The 16,455-nt window shown below is 41.2% G+C and overlaps 1 protein-coding gene across 1 annotated transcript in view; it reads left to right on the top strand.

The window, feature by feature from the left end:
* The window catches only part of LRP2 (LDL receptor related protein 2), a 175,606-nt gene that overhangs the window by 80,706 nt on the left and 78,445 nt on the right, over nucleotides 1-16,455 (top strand). The window contains exons 24-31 of the mRNA XM_054971732.1: nucleotides 1,515-1,631; nucleotides 3,235-3,612; nucleotides 5,706-5,954; nucleotides 6,756-6,967; nucleotides 7,775-7,959; nucleotides 10,423-10,651; nucleotides 13,004-13,181; nucleotides 14,392-14,520. Of these exons, the coding sequence (XP_054827707.1) occupies nucleotides 1,515-1,631; nucleotides 3,235-3,612; nucleotides 5,706-5,954; nucleotides 6,756-6,967; nucleotides 7,775-7,959; nucleotides 10,423-10,651; nucleotides 13,004-13,181; nucleotides 14,392-14,520 (1,677 nt within the window). The remainder of the gene's footprint in view (nucleotides 1-1,514; nucleotides 1,632-3,234; nucleotides 3,613-5,705; nucleotides 5,955-6,755; nucleotides 6,968-7,774; nucleotides 7,960-10,422; nucleotides 10,652-13,003; nucleotides 13,182-14,391; nucleotides 14,521-16,455) is intronic.

The raw sequence follows: 16,455 nt of genomic DNA, 5'->3' as shown, positions 1-16,455 counted from the left end.
GATATGGGTTCATAGGTTCAGTTATGAATTCAGTTCATGGTTTCCAGCAAAACCACCTAGTTTTCAGCCTTTGAAAAATGGGAATAAAAGTAACATAACTCTCAAGGAGTTAAAAAAAAGTGGTGAGAAAAATGAATAGTGTTATAGGTACTGAACCTGTAAGGTAGGACTGAATATGCATAGATACTAATAAATAATACTATATTTACCTATTGATTGTTTAGATATGAAAACTGTGCTGAATCAGAATTCCTCTCTGTGTGTGGCAGTTGCTATACAGTCTGAAGGGAAAAGGAATATGACTGGCTGTTGCTTGATCTTTTCACTATAGGGAATCTTCTTGTCATATTCTGCAGAAAGATTCATGTTTATTTTTTATTGTTAACAAGAGAAAAGGGAAAGGGAAAAATGGGAGGGAAGCACTCATTACAAAGTTTTAAAAAATACAAAAGAGGAGAAACTATTACTAAGTTTATTGTAACAAAGCCCCTCTTTCTGTAAACTTATCAGCTCTTAAATATTCTTAATTTATGCAAGTACTTTGATATATCATCTTAGACATGAGAGCAATATAATATCGAGAACTACAGAGGATTTCCAAGATGATGTTACCTATTGTTTTGCAGCTGTTAACAACTCATGTTAAGCTTTCTGTCTGAGGGAGGTACACAATCTTTAACATAACACAATAAAGCAACCACAGGGTCAAGTTATAAATTATGACATTTATTCAAAAATCTATAAAAATATTTGGTACCAAAAAGATGCTGGTACCAAAACGACTCCAAAGAACATGTTATAAATTTGCCTGGCTTGAACAACATCACCAGTGTAACTCCAGGTATCCAATATCCTACTTATTGTCTTGATAATAAGTAGGGTGTTGGATACCAGCAGTACACAGTTTTCACAAAGTTTTCTCTTAAGTTAGCTGACAATAAATGTTTGATACACATGTGTCTTTTGGTAATTCTAAATACAATATTTTATTCCAATTTTCAGCATATCTAAGATTAGATCTCCCATTTTCATCAATAATTTATAGAACCCCAATATACAACCCTTAAAAGAACCACTACTTATTAGCACTTCAAGCCATGCTTTAGCTCTAACCTCCTTATATTTCCTTAGTAATTCAGTTTCCACAAATCTAATATATGGAAACTGGAAACAGGAGGATTTAAGCCCTTCATTAGATGAGTTATTACTGCACCTCATCTTAAAGTTCTATAAAAATTATATCGCTATCAATTTATTATATTAGATTTTTATTATATTAGATTTTTCAAGGGTGGTCATTTTTTCATTCCAAAAAACTGAAGTCATTGGGAGAGCATGAGATTTACGTATCTTTTAGATTTATACCATAACTTTATATATGTTTTCAGCTACTGTAGAAGGTTTTCCTTGCTATCTAAAATTTTAATTTTTTAAAATAACTGCATACCATGTTCTCACACTGTAGTGTATCTCTTAAGAAGTTGATTAGAATTTTACTGTTTTTAAAATTGCAGTATACAACTGTAGTTCCACTGATTTTAAATGTGCGAGCGGCGACCAGTGCATCAGTAATTACTACCAGTGTGATGGTGTCTATGACTGCAGCGATCACTCAGATGAGGCGGATTGTCGTAAGTACACAATATAAATAGAAAAGGTATTGTTTTATTATCTAACTCTGAGGGTTGAAAACACCATCTGCAAACAAAATGATTTTTGTGTGTGCAAAAACTCAAATTGATCTTTCCAAAGTAGTCTCCGCTAGATAGGAACAAGAGTAAAAAAGTCTGTCTTTTCCAGTCACAGTATGTTATTGGATAAATCTGGGATCCCCAACCTTCTGTGGGGAATTTTTAGAACAGTTAGTGGGTGCCACCACAAAATGGACGCCATGGGAATTGGAACCATTCTCAAAAAATCACAAGTGGTTCCAAACCAAATATCATGATGGAAATAGCCAGGGCTTTTTTTCTGGGAAAAGAGGTGGTGGAACTCAGTGGGTTGCCCGCAGAGAAAATGGTCACATGGCTGCTGGCCCCGCCCCCTGATCTCCAGAGTTTAGATTGCTTGTAACAGCAATCTAAACTCCCCTCTGTCTGGAGATCAGGGGGCGGGGCCACCAGCCATGTGACTATTTTCAAGAAGTTCCGGAACTCCGTTCCACCGTGTTCCAGCTGAAAAAAAGCCCTGGAAATAGCTGTTTCTGAATGGGTGCTCCCTGGTGACTTCTGGCCTCTTCTGAAGCACCTCTTGCTCTGGTGAGGTGTAGGAAAGCCAGGACTGGTTCTTTGCTTTAGAGAATAAGGAAACACATTGGTGGGTGGCACCACCATGCTGGGATTTACTTGCACCTCTTGTGAATCTAAATCTGAATTAGGATTTTTCTTCGCTGAACCAATTGTGCCGTTTTGTCACTTTTTCAACTACAAGATATGTTAAAAGCAATTCCTCCATAGACTTAAATGGGATCTACATTAGATTCCAAGTATTAAAAAGATAAGCTGTTACTTGAAATATTGATGGAAACTAAGGACACACACACAGAGAATATTTGAACAAATGTGAAAATGGCAGCATGCTGTATGCCTGCATTTTAGTATGAGCAAGCTTCTGTATTAAAGAGCAATAAGTATTAAGCGATCTTTTTATGAGGATAGTTAAAATAGTCATTCCACTGATACTAAATGGCATTTTTGATGTTTTCTTGCAGCAGAAAGATACTCTGTTCTGTCAAGCCTGGCCCTATTGCAGTTCTTATCTGTTTATCTAATTACAAAGGACGGCCCCCATGTGGATGGTCAAATCTGTGCAACAAGGCCAGCCACAACTACGATAACAGGGTTCTACAAATCTAGGAGAACCCCTGGGTTTGCAGACAAATCTGTGTTAAAAAAGGAAATAATTGAGAGTAACCCTCCTCACAAATACTTAACAGTGACATCTGCACTGGAGCTCAAACACCATTTTGGCTTGCCATAGGAGAAAAAAATGTGCTGATGGCAGAGAAATGATGGGGAAAAGTGGATGAGGAGAGGGGAGGCAACACAAAGAAGGCAGTGGTGGAGCTGGAGGACAGGGAGAGGAGAAATCAGATTTTCCTATATAATTTATCACAGCCCCTCCCCCTGGTTAACTTCTAAAGCTTTGCAGACAATCATACTGGAGATTCATTTGATTAACCATGTTTTATCTACATGCTAATTCTAACCTGTATACTTGATACTCTTGTTGCAGCCACAAGGCCTCCTGGGATGTGTCACCAGAACGAATTCCAGTGTCAGTCAGATGGGAACTGTATCCCTGCTACCTGGGAATGTGATGGACACCCTGACTGTGTGGATAGCTCAGATGAGCACCACAGATGTCCACCCAGGACTTGCCCTCCATCTCTTTTCCGCTGTGATAATGGAAACTGCATCTATCGGGCCTGGATCTGTGATGGTGACAATGACTGCAGGGATATGAGTGATGAGAGGGACTGCCCCACTCCACCTTTCCGGTGTCCCAGCTGGCAGTGGCAATGCCCAGGCCACAGCATTTGTGTGAATCTGAGCAAAGTGTGCGACAATCTTGCAGATTGTCCTAATGGAGCTGACGAATCACCTCTCTGCAGTAAGTTTCTGTTTATTACGCTTGAAGGCCTAGAAGAGTCAGCCTGATGTACTGCTGGTAAAGGTGTCGGTCTTGGATTTGTGAAACCCAGATTTGCATCCCCATGATGCCACAGAAACTTTGAGGCTAATCTACCTCACAGGCAGTTTTGAGGGAAAAAATAGCGCATGGGAGCATGATGTTGTATGCCGTGTTGGGTCCCCATTGGGAAGAAAAGCAGAGTGTAAATATCCAAATAAATAAATAAAACCCTGAGCATTGTGGTAGTATAGGCCAGAGAAACCTCAATTCAAACCAGTCAGAAAGTTTCAGACTTAACCTACCTCACAGGATTATTGTCAGGATAAAATGGGAAGACACATGTATGCCACTTGATATTCTCTGAAGCATAAAAGCAAATTAAAAGAGAAAATGAAATGTAGTATGCAATAGAAGCCATCAGTTCCAAATCCTGTGGTTTGGTAATCTTTGTGGCCAAAAAGTGATAATGAATCTGCTGATATGTTAAAATCTTTTGCAAATTGCGAAAAGCCATTTTAATGAATTCATTCAATACATGTATGATTTGAATGCTGTGTTTCAGATCACTATGTTAAATTTTGAACTTACACGCTTATGCCATTTTCAATGTGTGATTTAAGACTGGAACGTAATCAAGAGCTGCTTTCAATTTAAAATTCAATTTCATTCAGTCTTTAATATTTTCTTCAATATTTCTAACTTTTACCTGATTTTAATCTTAAAATTTATGAGAGACCTGAAATGGTATTTGTGTTGATTACTATCGGTGTTGATTCACTTAAGTCTAACTTCTTTCTTTCTTTCCTCCTTTTTTCTAATCAATGCACATTCTCAGATGAACCTCAGCCAGGTATGATCATAAACCATATTGGATGCATGTTGTGATGCAAAATTTCAAATCACATTTGTTAAAAAAAAAACCCTAGGGCTTGTTTGCAGAAACAGGGATCCCTAACACGGTGTCAGAGACTGATTTACTCAGGTTTGTTTTTGTGAACCAGCAACATTGACTGAGGTTATTGTGAAGGGAAGGGAGTTCTAGAGTGTTTCAACTTACGATATATAATTACTTATGTCTGTTTGAAAGTATTATGAAAGACTGTGATTCATGTGTGGTATCCATGTCATTTATTCACTCTGTTTGGTTGTCAAATTTACTGGCTAGTAGGCACAACTTCTAATTTTCCTCAGATTGTTCCCCATGGTTTGTGTGTGGAAGGAATGGGCTGGATCTAAGCCATCCATTGAATGGAACAAGTTACTAGAACATCTTTCTCCCCGAAGCCACTACGGAGGGTCCAGGAGCCTTCAAGGATACTATGAAATGTGGGGGGCTGCAGAATGACTAGGGAGAGGAGAATTTTGGCTGATTCCTTCTTCAGGCTGCAGCTGTCTCCTCCATGCCACATATTATTCTGAAGCTGAGCAGCAGTATGTTTTTAGGAGGAGGGAGTGGTACTGGGGGGAAGAATGATAAAAATTGCTCCTGTGAACTCGCTTCATTTGTGAAAGCTTTGGCTCTTTCCCAGTAGCCTGGATCCTACCAGTCTGTTCAGTAGAGTTTGAATCCTTCCACCAATTTAAGAGGAAAAGCCCCTTAGGTTGGAGAAAGCTTGAAATGTTGCTGAACTGGTAAGATCCAGGCAGGTTTTTTTTCAAGCTGAGGACAACAATATGACTTGCTGTTGACGAGTTTCTTCAGTGTGCCAGTTGCTGATACCGAACCACAGCTGAAATGTCTTTCAGCAAATGATACGTTTCAAAACTTTTAAAGAACGTCTGCACCTAATGCCAAACAGAAGCCAACATCCAAGCAGTGAAAACTCACAAATTACACAGCGTTGCATACCAGCCATAAGCCTGCCTGCCTAACAAGTTACCTAAAACATGTTAGTTATGTAATATACAGATCAATATGCAATCCTTTTATTCATAACATATTTTACAGTCAGCCTAAGTGTAAAGTAGAACAGGACCTATTACTTAGCATTTATCGTTGCATTTTTTATTTTTTAAGGGAGGCAAAAGTTTTGATCATCATTAACTGATGCCCCTCTTTGGTTTATTCACAGACCAAGAGACTTGTTCTGATAATAATGCAGGTTGCACACACGAATGCATTCAAGGGCCCTTTGGAGCCCAGTGTTCCTGCCCGTTTGGATACCAGCTTGCCAATGACTCCAAGACGTGTGAAGATATCAACGAATGTGACCCTCCAGGATTTTGCAGCCAATACTGTCACAACGAAAGAGGATCCTTCAGGTGTCACTGTGATGAAGGCTATGTGCTAGAATCCAATCAGAGGACTTGCAAAGTTGCAGGTAAGGAATATCAAAGGATAGACATACAGAAGGAGAGCAGCACATATTGTTTTTACTTGCAGAAGGTCCTAAGTTCAATCAGGGGTATTTCCGAATTTTTAAAAATCTCAAGTGGGAGATGGGGTGGTGATGGCTTTCTTTCTGAGGCTTTAGAAAGTCTTTGCAGCAGGCATGAAAGACAAGACTGAGCTACATAGACCGATGGTAATGTCTTCTGTTCCGTGTCTTATGTTGCCTTTTACTTGGTAAAATACTGTCCATTGTAAGTTAATGGAATGTTAGTTAGGGAGCAGGTTAGTAACTGCAGTTCTTTGCACGTTCATCCAAACATGTTAATATATATATATATATATATATATATTTAAAAGGGTATAGAATAGAGATGGAATTACCAGGATTGCATGTTTTGTCTGGTCACTTGGGATTTGCAGTTTAACCAGTTTGTTAAAAATGCCACGCTGTTGTTGCAATGAATTTGTACAGAGATGAAACGTCTTCAATTACTAGCTTCCCCTTTCTCTCCACGTGGATTACAGCACTATGCCATGGGGTGTCAAACTCTTTGCATTGCATCTAGAAGGCAAAGCATGCATGCTGTTCAAGGAGAACGATAGCTTGTATAACATCTCTATCCTATTTCCCTTAGAGGGGTATTACAGGAATGGAATATCTGATTCCTGTTTTCAGAAACAGAGCCTCTTTCTGATATGTATTAGACATTTTATGAAAGCATTTGAGTTATGGATTCTGAATTTAATTGCTAGTTCTGATTTATTATTTCCGCTTGCCCTTTTTTTGCAGAGTCTGGGAATCTTCTCTTGTTAGTAGCAAGCCGTAACCAGATTGTCGCGGACAACATCACTTCTCACGCACAACACATTTATTCTTTGGTTCGTGATGGGAGGAACATTGTAGCTATTGATTTTGATTCGGTGACTGATCGAATCTTTTGGTCTGATATAACTCAGGACAAAATTTGGACTGCATACCAAAACGGGACAGACAGAAAAGTAGTAAGTCTCTTATTTAAGGCAGAATTGAATAGCACATACTCTTTGATCTGTTGGAGTGGTAAGGCTGGGACAGGGATGTAGGAGGTGTGAACATGCCTAAACTTAGTCTGGTCATATTGCCAATGTACATACCACACAGTGCATACTGTGGGAAGTGACGGTGAGAAACAGGGCTCCGTTATGCCCTGAATGAATCCCTCTCTGTGTACCTCTTCCATATTCCCATAATAGAATGGACTGATCTCTGCATTAGTGTTGTTTTCACTAGTGGTCTTATTTTGTTGTATTTTGTAATCATGATAAGGTAGCAGCCATGTGTCCATTTATTTGTGTGTGTGAATCATTTATATTACGGACATTAGATCTGAGAGCCAATTTGGTGTAGTGGTTAAGAGCAATGGGACTCTAATCTGGAGAACCGGGTTTGATTCCCCACTCTTCCACTTGAAGCCAGCTGGGTGACCTTGGGTCACTCACAGCTCTACCAGAGCTCTCTCAGTCCCACCCACCTTGCAGAGTGATTGTTGTGGTGATAATAATGACATACTTTGTAAACTGCTCTGAGTGGGCATTAAGTTGTCCTGAAGGGTGGTGTATAAATCGAAAGTTGTTTTGTTGTTGTTATTAGTAATTCAGCAGTTGTACACACAGCCTATTATTTTATAGATTTCTGCCCTGTATTAAGAGCATCAGCTAAAAATACATAATGCATTATATTCCCTATATAGTAAATAATACCACAGCTTCTTTTGGAGAGTTTTGTAGCTGTAAAGAATTGCAAAAGTAACAGTTTTCTCTTTTTGGCAGGTGTTTGACAGCGGTGTCACTGTAACAGAAAGCATAGCAGTGGATTGGGTAGGCCGTAATCTGTATTGGACAGACTTTGTTCTGGAAACAATTGAAGTCTCCAGGCTTGATGGAAGCCACAGAACTGTTCTGATCAGTGAAAATATAACAAACCCAAGGGGGCTTGTGCTAGATCCCAGGACAGAGTAAGGTTTATCTCTTCCTTTTCTTTGTAACTTTGGTTACCAAAATGTAGTTGCTGGTGTCATGTTGGTAGATAGGATGCTTCTTCCTTTATAATGGCCAGTGCAGCAAGCAGAAAGTGCATAGTGGTGCTCTCGGCATAGTCCAGGTGTCATGGCAAATCACGGCTTGCTTCTTTAAGAATAAGAAGCCAAGAGGAAATCTTTGGCTCACATGCATGATGTGGTTGTAGTCTGCCCTAAGCCTGCTGATGCAGGGAGGGCAGAATATAAATCGAATAAAATAAATAAATAAATGATCCTTGCATTAGCAGAGAGTGCTTCTTCCCTATTTTTAATAAATAGGTATCTGAAGAAGTGAGCTTCTCCTCCCCTTGCATACAGGGAGATAACCATAGAGTGCCAAATTACATCCAAAATAGCTGGTAAACTACGGATTTGGCACTTTACCCACAAACCAGAATTTCAAACTGGAATAAAATCCCCTGGTTTGCATGGAAAGCACAAATCTTAGTGTACGGATATAATAATGGGAAACTACGGGTTTGATCCTACTAACTGCCAGTGCCAAGAGTTCACAAGCTTGGGTTTTTCCTACCTTTCTCTTTATCCAGCAGTCCCCATGGCCTCTAAAATAGCTTATTCTGTAGCCTGGAGGAAAATGTCACTTGGCATGGAGGGCTGTAGTAAGGAGGAAGAATTGGGTGAAATGAGTGGAAGAAGAAGCTCACTTTCCACTGTTTATATATTTAGAACATTTAGTATCCAAACAGCATTCAACCTTGATTAGTATGTATTCGGTATACACTTTATGTAATTTGAAAATTCATCAAGAATTTTTGTATCTAGTTCATTTACATAAGACATGGTGGAAGAGGGAAGGTACTTTACGATCATGGTCTAATGTGTCCTCCAAGACAGAGAGATTTCATTAGTCCATTTTTAGAAATGGGGCTGTGTCCTTGAGCATTAACAGCTTGCCTAGCAGACTATCACTGCTGTACTCCAATACTAGCTGATATGTTTTGTTTATTACTTTCCATGGGCTCTAAATTTTGAGAAGGGGCTTCAAGGAATAGAAAGGCTCACTGGGAAGTATAACCCTGTTCATTAAAGTAGCAGTAGAAAAGAGCAAGAGTCCTGTAGCACCTATAAGACTAACAAAATTAGTGGTAGGATATGAGCTTTTGTGAGCCACAGCTCACATCTTCAGATACCTATTTATTAAAAATAGTGAAGAAGCACTCTCTGCTAATGCAGGATTTTTTCTTCTTTTGCACATAGTAAAGGTTTGCTGTCACTTTGTCTTAAGAAGTTTCTACTTGCGTCTTTTGGAAACCTGTATTTATAAGCCGATTCGTTTTCAGTTATTTCAGATTAGTGACTTGTTAGAAGAAGAATAAGTGAGCAGATCATCCATGGCCCAGTACAATCAGAGGTTTAAAAAAGATCCCAACAAGACTTGGGAAATAAAAAGGAATTTCCCGTGACAGAAGATTATAAACTCTTAAAACGTTCTAAAAAGAATAACAAAATTCTATGACACGACCAGCTGAATTTTAATCCTAGATATTAGCTGAACTCTGTGATCTCCCTAAGTGCTCTTGCTAGTCATGAACACTGCAGGAATTGTTGGGAATCCTATTAATCGTCTCATCAGGCTTCTGATATTTGGCTGTGCATATTTTCTACATAATTTCAAGCAGGCAAGGTTTGCACAGCCTGTGGTCTGCCAAGAGGGGTGATTTGAGCTGTTTAACCACCTCAATTGCCCTGATTCATTTTGCTGCCTCCTACCTTGTTATTCCCATCCATATCCAAGGCAACCTCCATGCCTTGGATTGATTGGTTGGGGTATGGGATTGAGCAGAGTCATGTTGGATGCAAGCTCCTTCCACACCACCACCAGCTGGCAACAAGATGACCCCCAGTGGGATATTTTTGTTCATAGTGGGTTGTGGCATCCCAAGTGGCCCCTAGACTTGGTCGGGTGTTAAATGGCCCCTGCCTATTGAACCACACGTAGGCTGATTCTGCACACGTTGGATAATGCACTTCCAATCCTCTTTAGAGATCATTTGGAACTGAATTTTTCGAGTGTGAAACAAAAAATCCTCTTCCAAATGATAGCTAAAGTGCATTGAAAGTGCATTATCCAACGCGTGCGGAATCAGCCATAGTTCACATGCTATATACTGAGATTTGCGGTCTCCAGCAGGCAGCACGAGGTTTAATGAGCCATCATTCATGGCTGGCATGTTTCATTCAGCTTAGTAAGTCACAAGTTGTGCACAGGGCCTGCTTTCAGGATCACCTTTACAGCAATGTAAAGCCTACCACAAAAACTGCCGTGCCTTCAGCCCCACAGGAAAATGTTCAGCCTTTGACAATATGGGCTATTCTGACTTTTGTACGCATATGAATGTTTTCCTCCTGATGTGATCCTTAAGCAGTTTCTTTCCACAGTGTTCACTTGATGTTCTGGTCAGACTGGGGTCGGAATCCTCGAATCGAAAGAGCAAGCATGGATGGCACATTGCGAACCGCCATTGTCACCAGCAAGATCTATTGGCCCAATGGGCTTTCCATCGACTATCCGAACAAATTGCTGTATTTTGCTGATGCCTATCTTGATTACATCGATTTCTGTGATTACAATGGAAACAAGAGGCGGCAGGTGGTGGCAAGTGACTTGGTACGGGGAAAAGGCAAATGGATTGTCCAGAGTAGGATACAAATGTGTGTGGTATAATGTTGCATTGTGTGCTTCGTGGTGCTGAGGCAGCAACATATGTGATCCAGCATAAGGCGCTCAGTTTGTTGCAAGAAGAATGTGCTGTCAAGTCACAACCGACTCATGGCAACCTCCGGACCATGGGGTTTTCAAGGCAAGAGATGAGCAGAGGTGGTTTTCCATTGCCTTCCTCTGAGTAGCAACCCCAATCTTCCTTGTAGGTCTCCCTTCGAAGTACTAATTATGGCCGACCCTGCTTAGCTTCCGAGCTCTGATGAGCTCAGGCTAAGCTGGGTTATTTGGGCTGCTAAAGAGAACTCATTTCTTTACTTCAGCTGGACTTCTCTCAGACCCATGGTGTTGCTGCACCATCACGTCTTTTAAAACCCCTTGCAGTGCTGCTGATCCACCTGTAGGATTCTTTCAGGATGAGAAGTGGAAGTTGAAGGAGATACATGGCTGCTGATGGCACATTTGTATAGGAGCAAAGAGTCATTGGAGCAACATTGTTCCCTTAGCAGTGCTGCTGTGCAAATTCATGATGTAAATTTTAGTAGTCACGTTAGTGAAAATAAAAGGTTGGAATCCAGCAGAAATTTTCTGTCAATGGAAGTAACCTCCATTAATGAAATGGAACTTCTCTGCTTCCCTGCAACCTACTGATCTCTTCAACCTGTTTCCCCTGGAATATTGGGGATCATTTTGGATCATTTTCAGGGTGTGACCTTTTGAGAGTCAGAGCTCCCTTCTTCAGACGTGGGACACATGTTGTGGAATGCAACTTTTCCCCTCCCGACCCCCATTGCAGTCTGCAGTGGTCCCTACAGTGTTGTTTCTTGGAGGACAGGGGGACTGCATTTTGGGCTGTAGGTGGAGGCAGGAGTCAACATAAACATTTTTCTGGATCTTAAGCCAATCCATAGTATAGATTTTTTTCCCCTCCATCTGCTCATTGCTATATGTAACAGCCTCTAGGAGTGGAACAACCATTTCAACTGTGGTTTGTCAATTCAGAGTTCATGCAAACCATCTTTGACACAAACTATCAGTAGCAAACCCATTTCAGACCACAGTTTCTGGCTTATACCATCATTTGTCAATCTGGACATAGTTAATCATAGTTTAACTTCATCAACCAAGAGTGGCACCTGAATTGAGACGTCAGAGGTATCATGAGCTTCAAGTTATTTCATCAGAGGTATGAAGAAGCTTAGAAACATGCAATTAGAAATGTTATGGATATTCTTTATCCGTAATGGAAGAGAAACTGTTTTAGATGGTGAAATTAACAGATTAAAAAATATAAGTACACAGCTGTCACATCACACATCTCACACAAGCTCCTGATAAGAAAAAGCTTGGTCCTCTTTCTCACAGGGCAGATGCAAAAATTGTACATAATATGTCATTAAAGGCGCCTTAAATTTCATGTTCTTCTGCACTTCCTCTTCTCACCACCATAGTATTATTCTCAGAGTGCATCTCAAGAAGGGGCAAAAGAGGTTAAGTGTAGACAGGAAGGAGTGAAACAATCAGGTGTGCCTGGTGACAAATCCAGGGTAAATGAGATGGGATAGGCAAAATGAAGTTCAGAGACTGGGCAGGCTGGTTCAGGGGGCCTATGAGCCATTATGAAGGCAATTTAGGAATGAACTGTTAACCATATTGCTGGTAATTTCTTCCTGCTTCCTCTCAAACTGGCCAGTGTGAAGATGGCCCTTTCCCACACAAGAGCCAGTTTGGTGTAGTGGTTAAGAGTGCGGGACTCTAATCTGTAAAACCGGCTTTGATTCCCCACTCCTCCACTTGAAGCCAGCTGGGTGACCTTGGATCAGTCACAGCTTCTAGCTCTCTCAGTCCCACCCACCTCACAGGGTGTTTGTTATGGGGATAATAATGGCATACTTTGTAAACCGCTCTGAGTGGGTGTTAAGTCATCCTGAAGGGTGGTATATAAATCGAATGTTGTTGTTGTTGTTATTATTATTATTATAAACTTTTATTTAGCAAATACTTCTATTATTTTAAAGAACAATGATCTGTCTTGTTTTACCAAATCAAAAAAGAAAGGGATCTAGTGAGCAGGTGGAGATTATGTTTTTCCATTATGCTCTATTGTCTTGTTATTTCAAGTTCTCATGTGGATATTGGGAGACGTCCTGCGAGCATTCCTCGGGATTAAGTGGTTTTACTGTTGGAGGAAGAGCCATTTAAATGTGAGGAAGGGTCTTTAGGCCGTATGATGGCTTCCAAATTTGTAGCATGATGACAATAATGGTATCTATGGAAACTAGCCCTTTGCCCTTCTTTTAGGTATTGCAGCATCCTCATGCACTCACGATCTTTGAAGATTTTGTGTACTGGAGTGAGAAATACACCAACCGCGTTATTCGAGCCAACAAGTGGCATGGAAGAAATCAAACTGTTATGATTTATAATATTCACCGGCCTCTGGGCATTGTGGCAGTCCACCCCGTGAACCAGCCATCTGGTAAGCACGGCAAGCTCTATTTTGCAACAGAGAAGCAAACCAATTGACTGTTATCAAATACGGAAGGCGCTTTGTATGCAGTTGTCTGCAATGAGGATCGAACTGATCCAGGGCAAAGAGACGTTACTTGAAGGTTTCCATTAATGTGCTATGCCAGTAGATTAAAGTACAGGAAGTACATTGGACAGGACAACAGTGAATGAGACAATCTTCTTTCAACATGGGTATAAAATGCTATCAAGTTGCAGCCAGCTTAGGACAATCCCATGCGGTTTTCAAGGCAAGAGATGGACAGAGGTGTTTTGCCGCTGCCTGCTTCCGTGTAATGATCCTGAGCTTCCTTGGTGGTCTCCCATCCGAGTGCTAACCAGAGTCAACCCTGCTTAGCTTCTGAGGTCTTACAAGATCAGGTTAGCCTAGGCTATCCAGTCAGGGCTTTCTTGTCTAAATAATGAATGAGAAAATCAGAAGTATGTTCTATAGGCATGATCCATAACCAAATTTCTTGATGGAACGAAACAGTGCAAAAGCATCTGTGCTTGATCTTGTGACCGCAACAATCCCACCCCCCCATCTTCACTATACCACTTTTTGCTCATCAAAGCTTCAGCTGGTTTCCTCACCCTTTTACATTTTTCAGTCTGCTTTTTTACTCTGGCTTCCAGTCATTAACTGGATGACCGATTCTGTGCTTGATTGTGACCAGATCGATCAGTTCCAGGAGATATTGCTGTCCTGGTCCAAGCAAGTATTCACCATCCTATCTTACACACTCCAGTTCGTCTGTTTACTGTCCAGTGGAACCCCCCTTTACTCAGTCCAACTTTCTAACCAAGTACTTCCTTCCCTTTCCATTGGGTAATGTGTGTGGCCATGTGTGGCTGTTCTTGAACACTCCCTCCCCCAAATTTACTATCTTCTCTCTAATTCTGATCCGTCTCACCTCTCACACTAAGAAACGGAGCAGTTCTCACTCTCTTTGGTGCCCGAAGGACATCTGTTCAGTGCTATCTCTGTCTTTGGGAAATGGCATAGATAGCCTTGAATTCTGGTCTTATTGGGTGTGTAGAAAGGTAGGCATGACAAATTGGGGCTCTTGCACCTCTTCCCTTCATCTCAAGAGCTGGTCTTACTGTATCACGTCTATTCAGTTTGTGTAAAGGTGGTTTGCTGTGCTTTTGATTGATCAGTGCTTCTGTTTTTATCTCAGGTACCAATTCTTGTGCCTTATCCTCCTGTAGCCACCTGTGCCTGCTTTCTTCACGGGGACCACGGTTTTATTCCTGTGCCTGCCCATCAGGATGGACTCTCTCGCCTGATAATATGAACTGCATGAGAGGTGGGAAGACTAACTGGAAAGATAAAAGTCTTACCTGAGAGCCAGTTTGGTGTAGTGGTTAAGAGCGGCTGGACTCTAACCTGGAGAGCCAGGTTTGATTCCGCACTCCTCCACTTGAAGCCAGCTGGGTGACCTTGGGTCAGTCACAGCTTCTAGGAGCTCTCTCAGCCCCACTCACCTCACACGGTGTTTGCTGTTGTGGGGATAATAATAACATACTTTGTAAACTGCTCTGAGTGGGTGTTAAGTCATCCTGAAAGGCAGTATATAAATCAAATGTTGTTAATATTATTATTAGAAAATACAAAAGGAGCTATTGCCGGGGATGCCCCTAGTCCCAAGTCCAGCACTTCTGCTAAGCTTAGGGGAAAAAAACTCCTGAATTTTGTTGATACTGTCGAAGGCTTTCTCGGCCGGAGAACGATGTTTGTTGTGGGTTTTCCGGGCTGTATTGCCGTGGTCTTGGCATTGTAGTTCCTGACGTTTCGCCAGCAGCTGTGGCTGGCATCTTCAGAGGTGTAGCACCAAAAGACAGTAGTCTCTCAGACCACGGCAATACAGCCCGGAAAACCCACAACAACCACCTTTGTTGATATTGTTGTAATGGTTGGAACCAAACATCAGGGGAACTTTCTCATAAGCTATGGCTTGTGACTTCTGCTGAATATTAGGACTTGCCACCCTTTAGCCAGTCTGACTGTGTAAGAGAACAGTCCTAAACAAGCTCTCCTTGGAGGGAAGCCCCATTTTAGTCAATGGGGCTTACCCCCAGGAAGGCGTTTGCCAGTTCGCAGCCTTGATCCTGTTGACTTCAGTGCAATTTAAGCATCCAATTAAGTATTTTATACAGCAAGTGAGGGCAAACACAAGTATTACATATTGGTGCTGACATTCTTCATTGTAAAGTACTGTAATTATCATTCAAGATTTTGAAAGAATGGGAATTTGATCATCCCCCCCCCCTGCAGATATTTCTGACTCTAATTTTTGCTGATGTTGTTTAGTTTTGCTTGCCCAGAGAAACTTTCAACAGCTGTGTTACATTTTGCTTGCATGATTTCCTTTCCATCACGGGGATATTGATACGTTCTTTACAGCTAATTGGTGGAGCTAATGTTACAAACTGCTCTGTTGACAGAAAAGTTATAATTTCCAAATTGTGTCATTTTCTCACTTTATCTTTGCTGTCGGCCTTTTGATAACATGATGCGATCCTGCCATATTTTTATGATTCCTCGCTTTCACTGTGAGCTTTATGGAAACTTTTTAAAGCATTTATCCTGTTGGGCCCATGACTGTGCCTGGGACTCTTATATGCATGTAGTGTAAGGTGGTAGAACTTTTGAAAATTTGGCCACTGATGTAAGTGATGCTTATAGCTGGAATCTTAAAGTCAGTGTTGCGAGAGAGATGTGTGCTGCCTTGGTGCTTTCAACATAGCCTGTAGTGGAAGTAGCTCCTGGTTCCTTCGGTTTTTGCAAACCAAAAATTGGAGAGCCACATGGAAACTGCTAGTGGGACAGACTCTGCAGAAATCACTTAGTGTGTTTGAGATTCTTTGGAATCAAGGTACATGTGGTGTTAGGAATCTGTGACCGGATGTACTGCACATGTATTTCAAATGCAAAAAGCATGGCGAGGGCTTGACAGGGTTGCAACACTTGAGAAGGCAATTTGTGTGTGTGTGTGTGGTAACTTCTCGTGTGCCTTTTGCCTGATCAGGAGTCTCTCTGTGTCCTCCCTCCAGCCCCCCTATTTTGCTTTAAGGCCAAGAAAAGGAAAGAGACACTGTACAGGCCCCAAAGGTGTCTGAGTGGGGGAACAGGGTGGATATGAGGGTAAGAGTTAAGCACCACCACCCATTATCCAGTGCTGTGGCCCTGATCCTAATCAGCTTCCTTCTCCCCAAAGCTACCTTTTGACTCTAAAACAGTC

The sequence above is a fragment of the Eublepharis macularius genome, chromosome 2, assembly GCF_028583425.1.
Source record: "Eublepharis macularius isolate TG4126 chromosome 2, MPM_Emac_v1.0, whole genome shotgun sequence".
Classification (NCBI taxonomy): Eukaryota; Metazoa; Chordata; class Lepidosauria; order Squamata; family Eublepharidae; genus Eublepharis; species Eublepharis macularius.
Note: the sequence above shows the minus strand (reverse complement) of the source record. Positions and strands in the feature narration are given on the sequence as shown.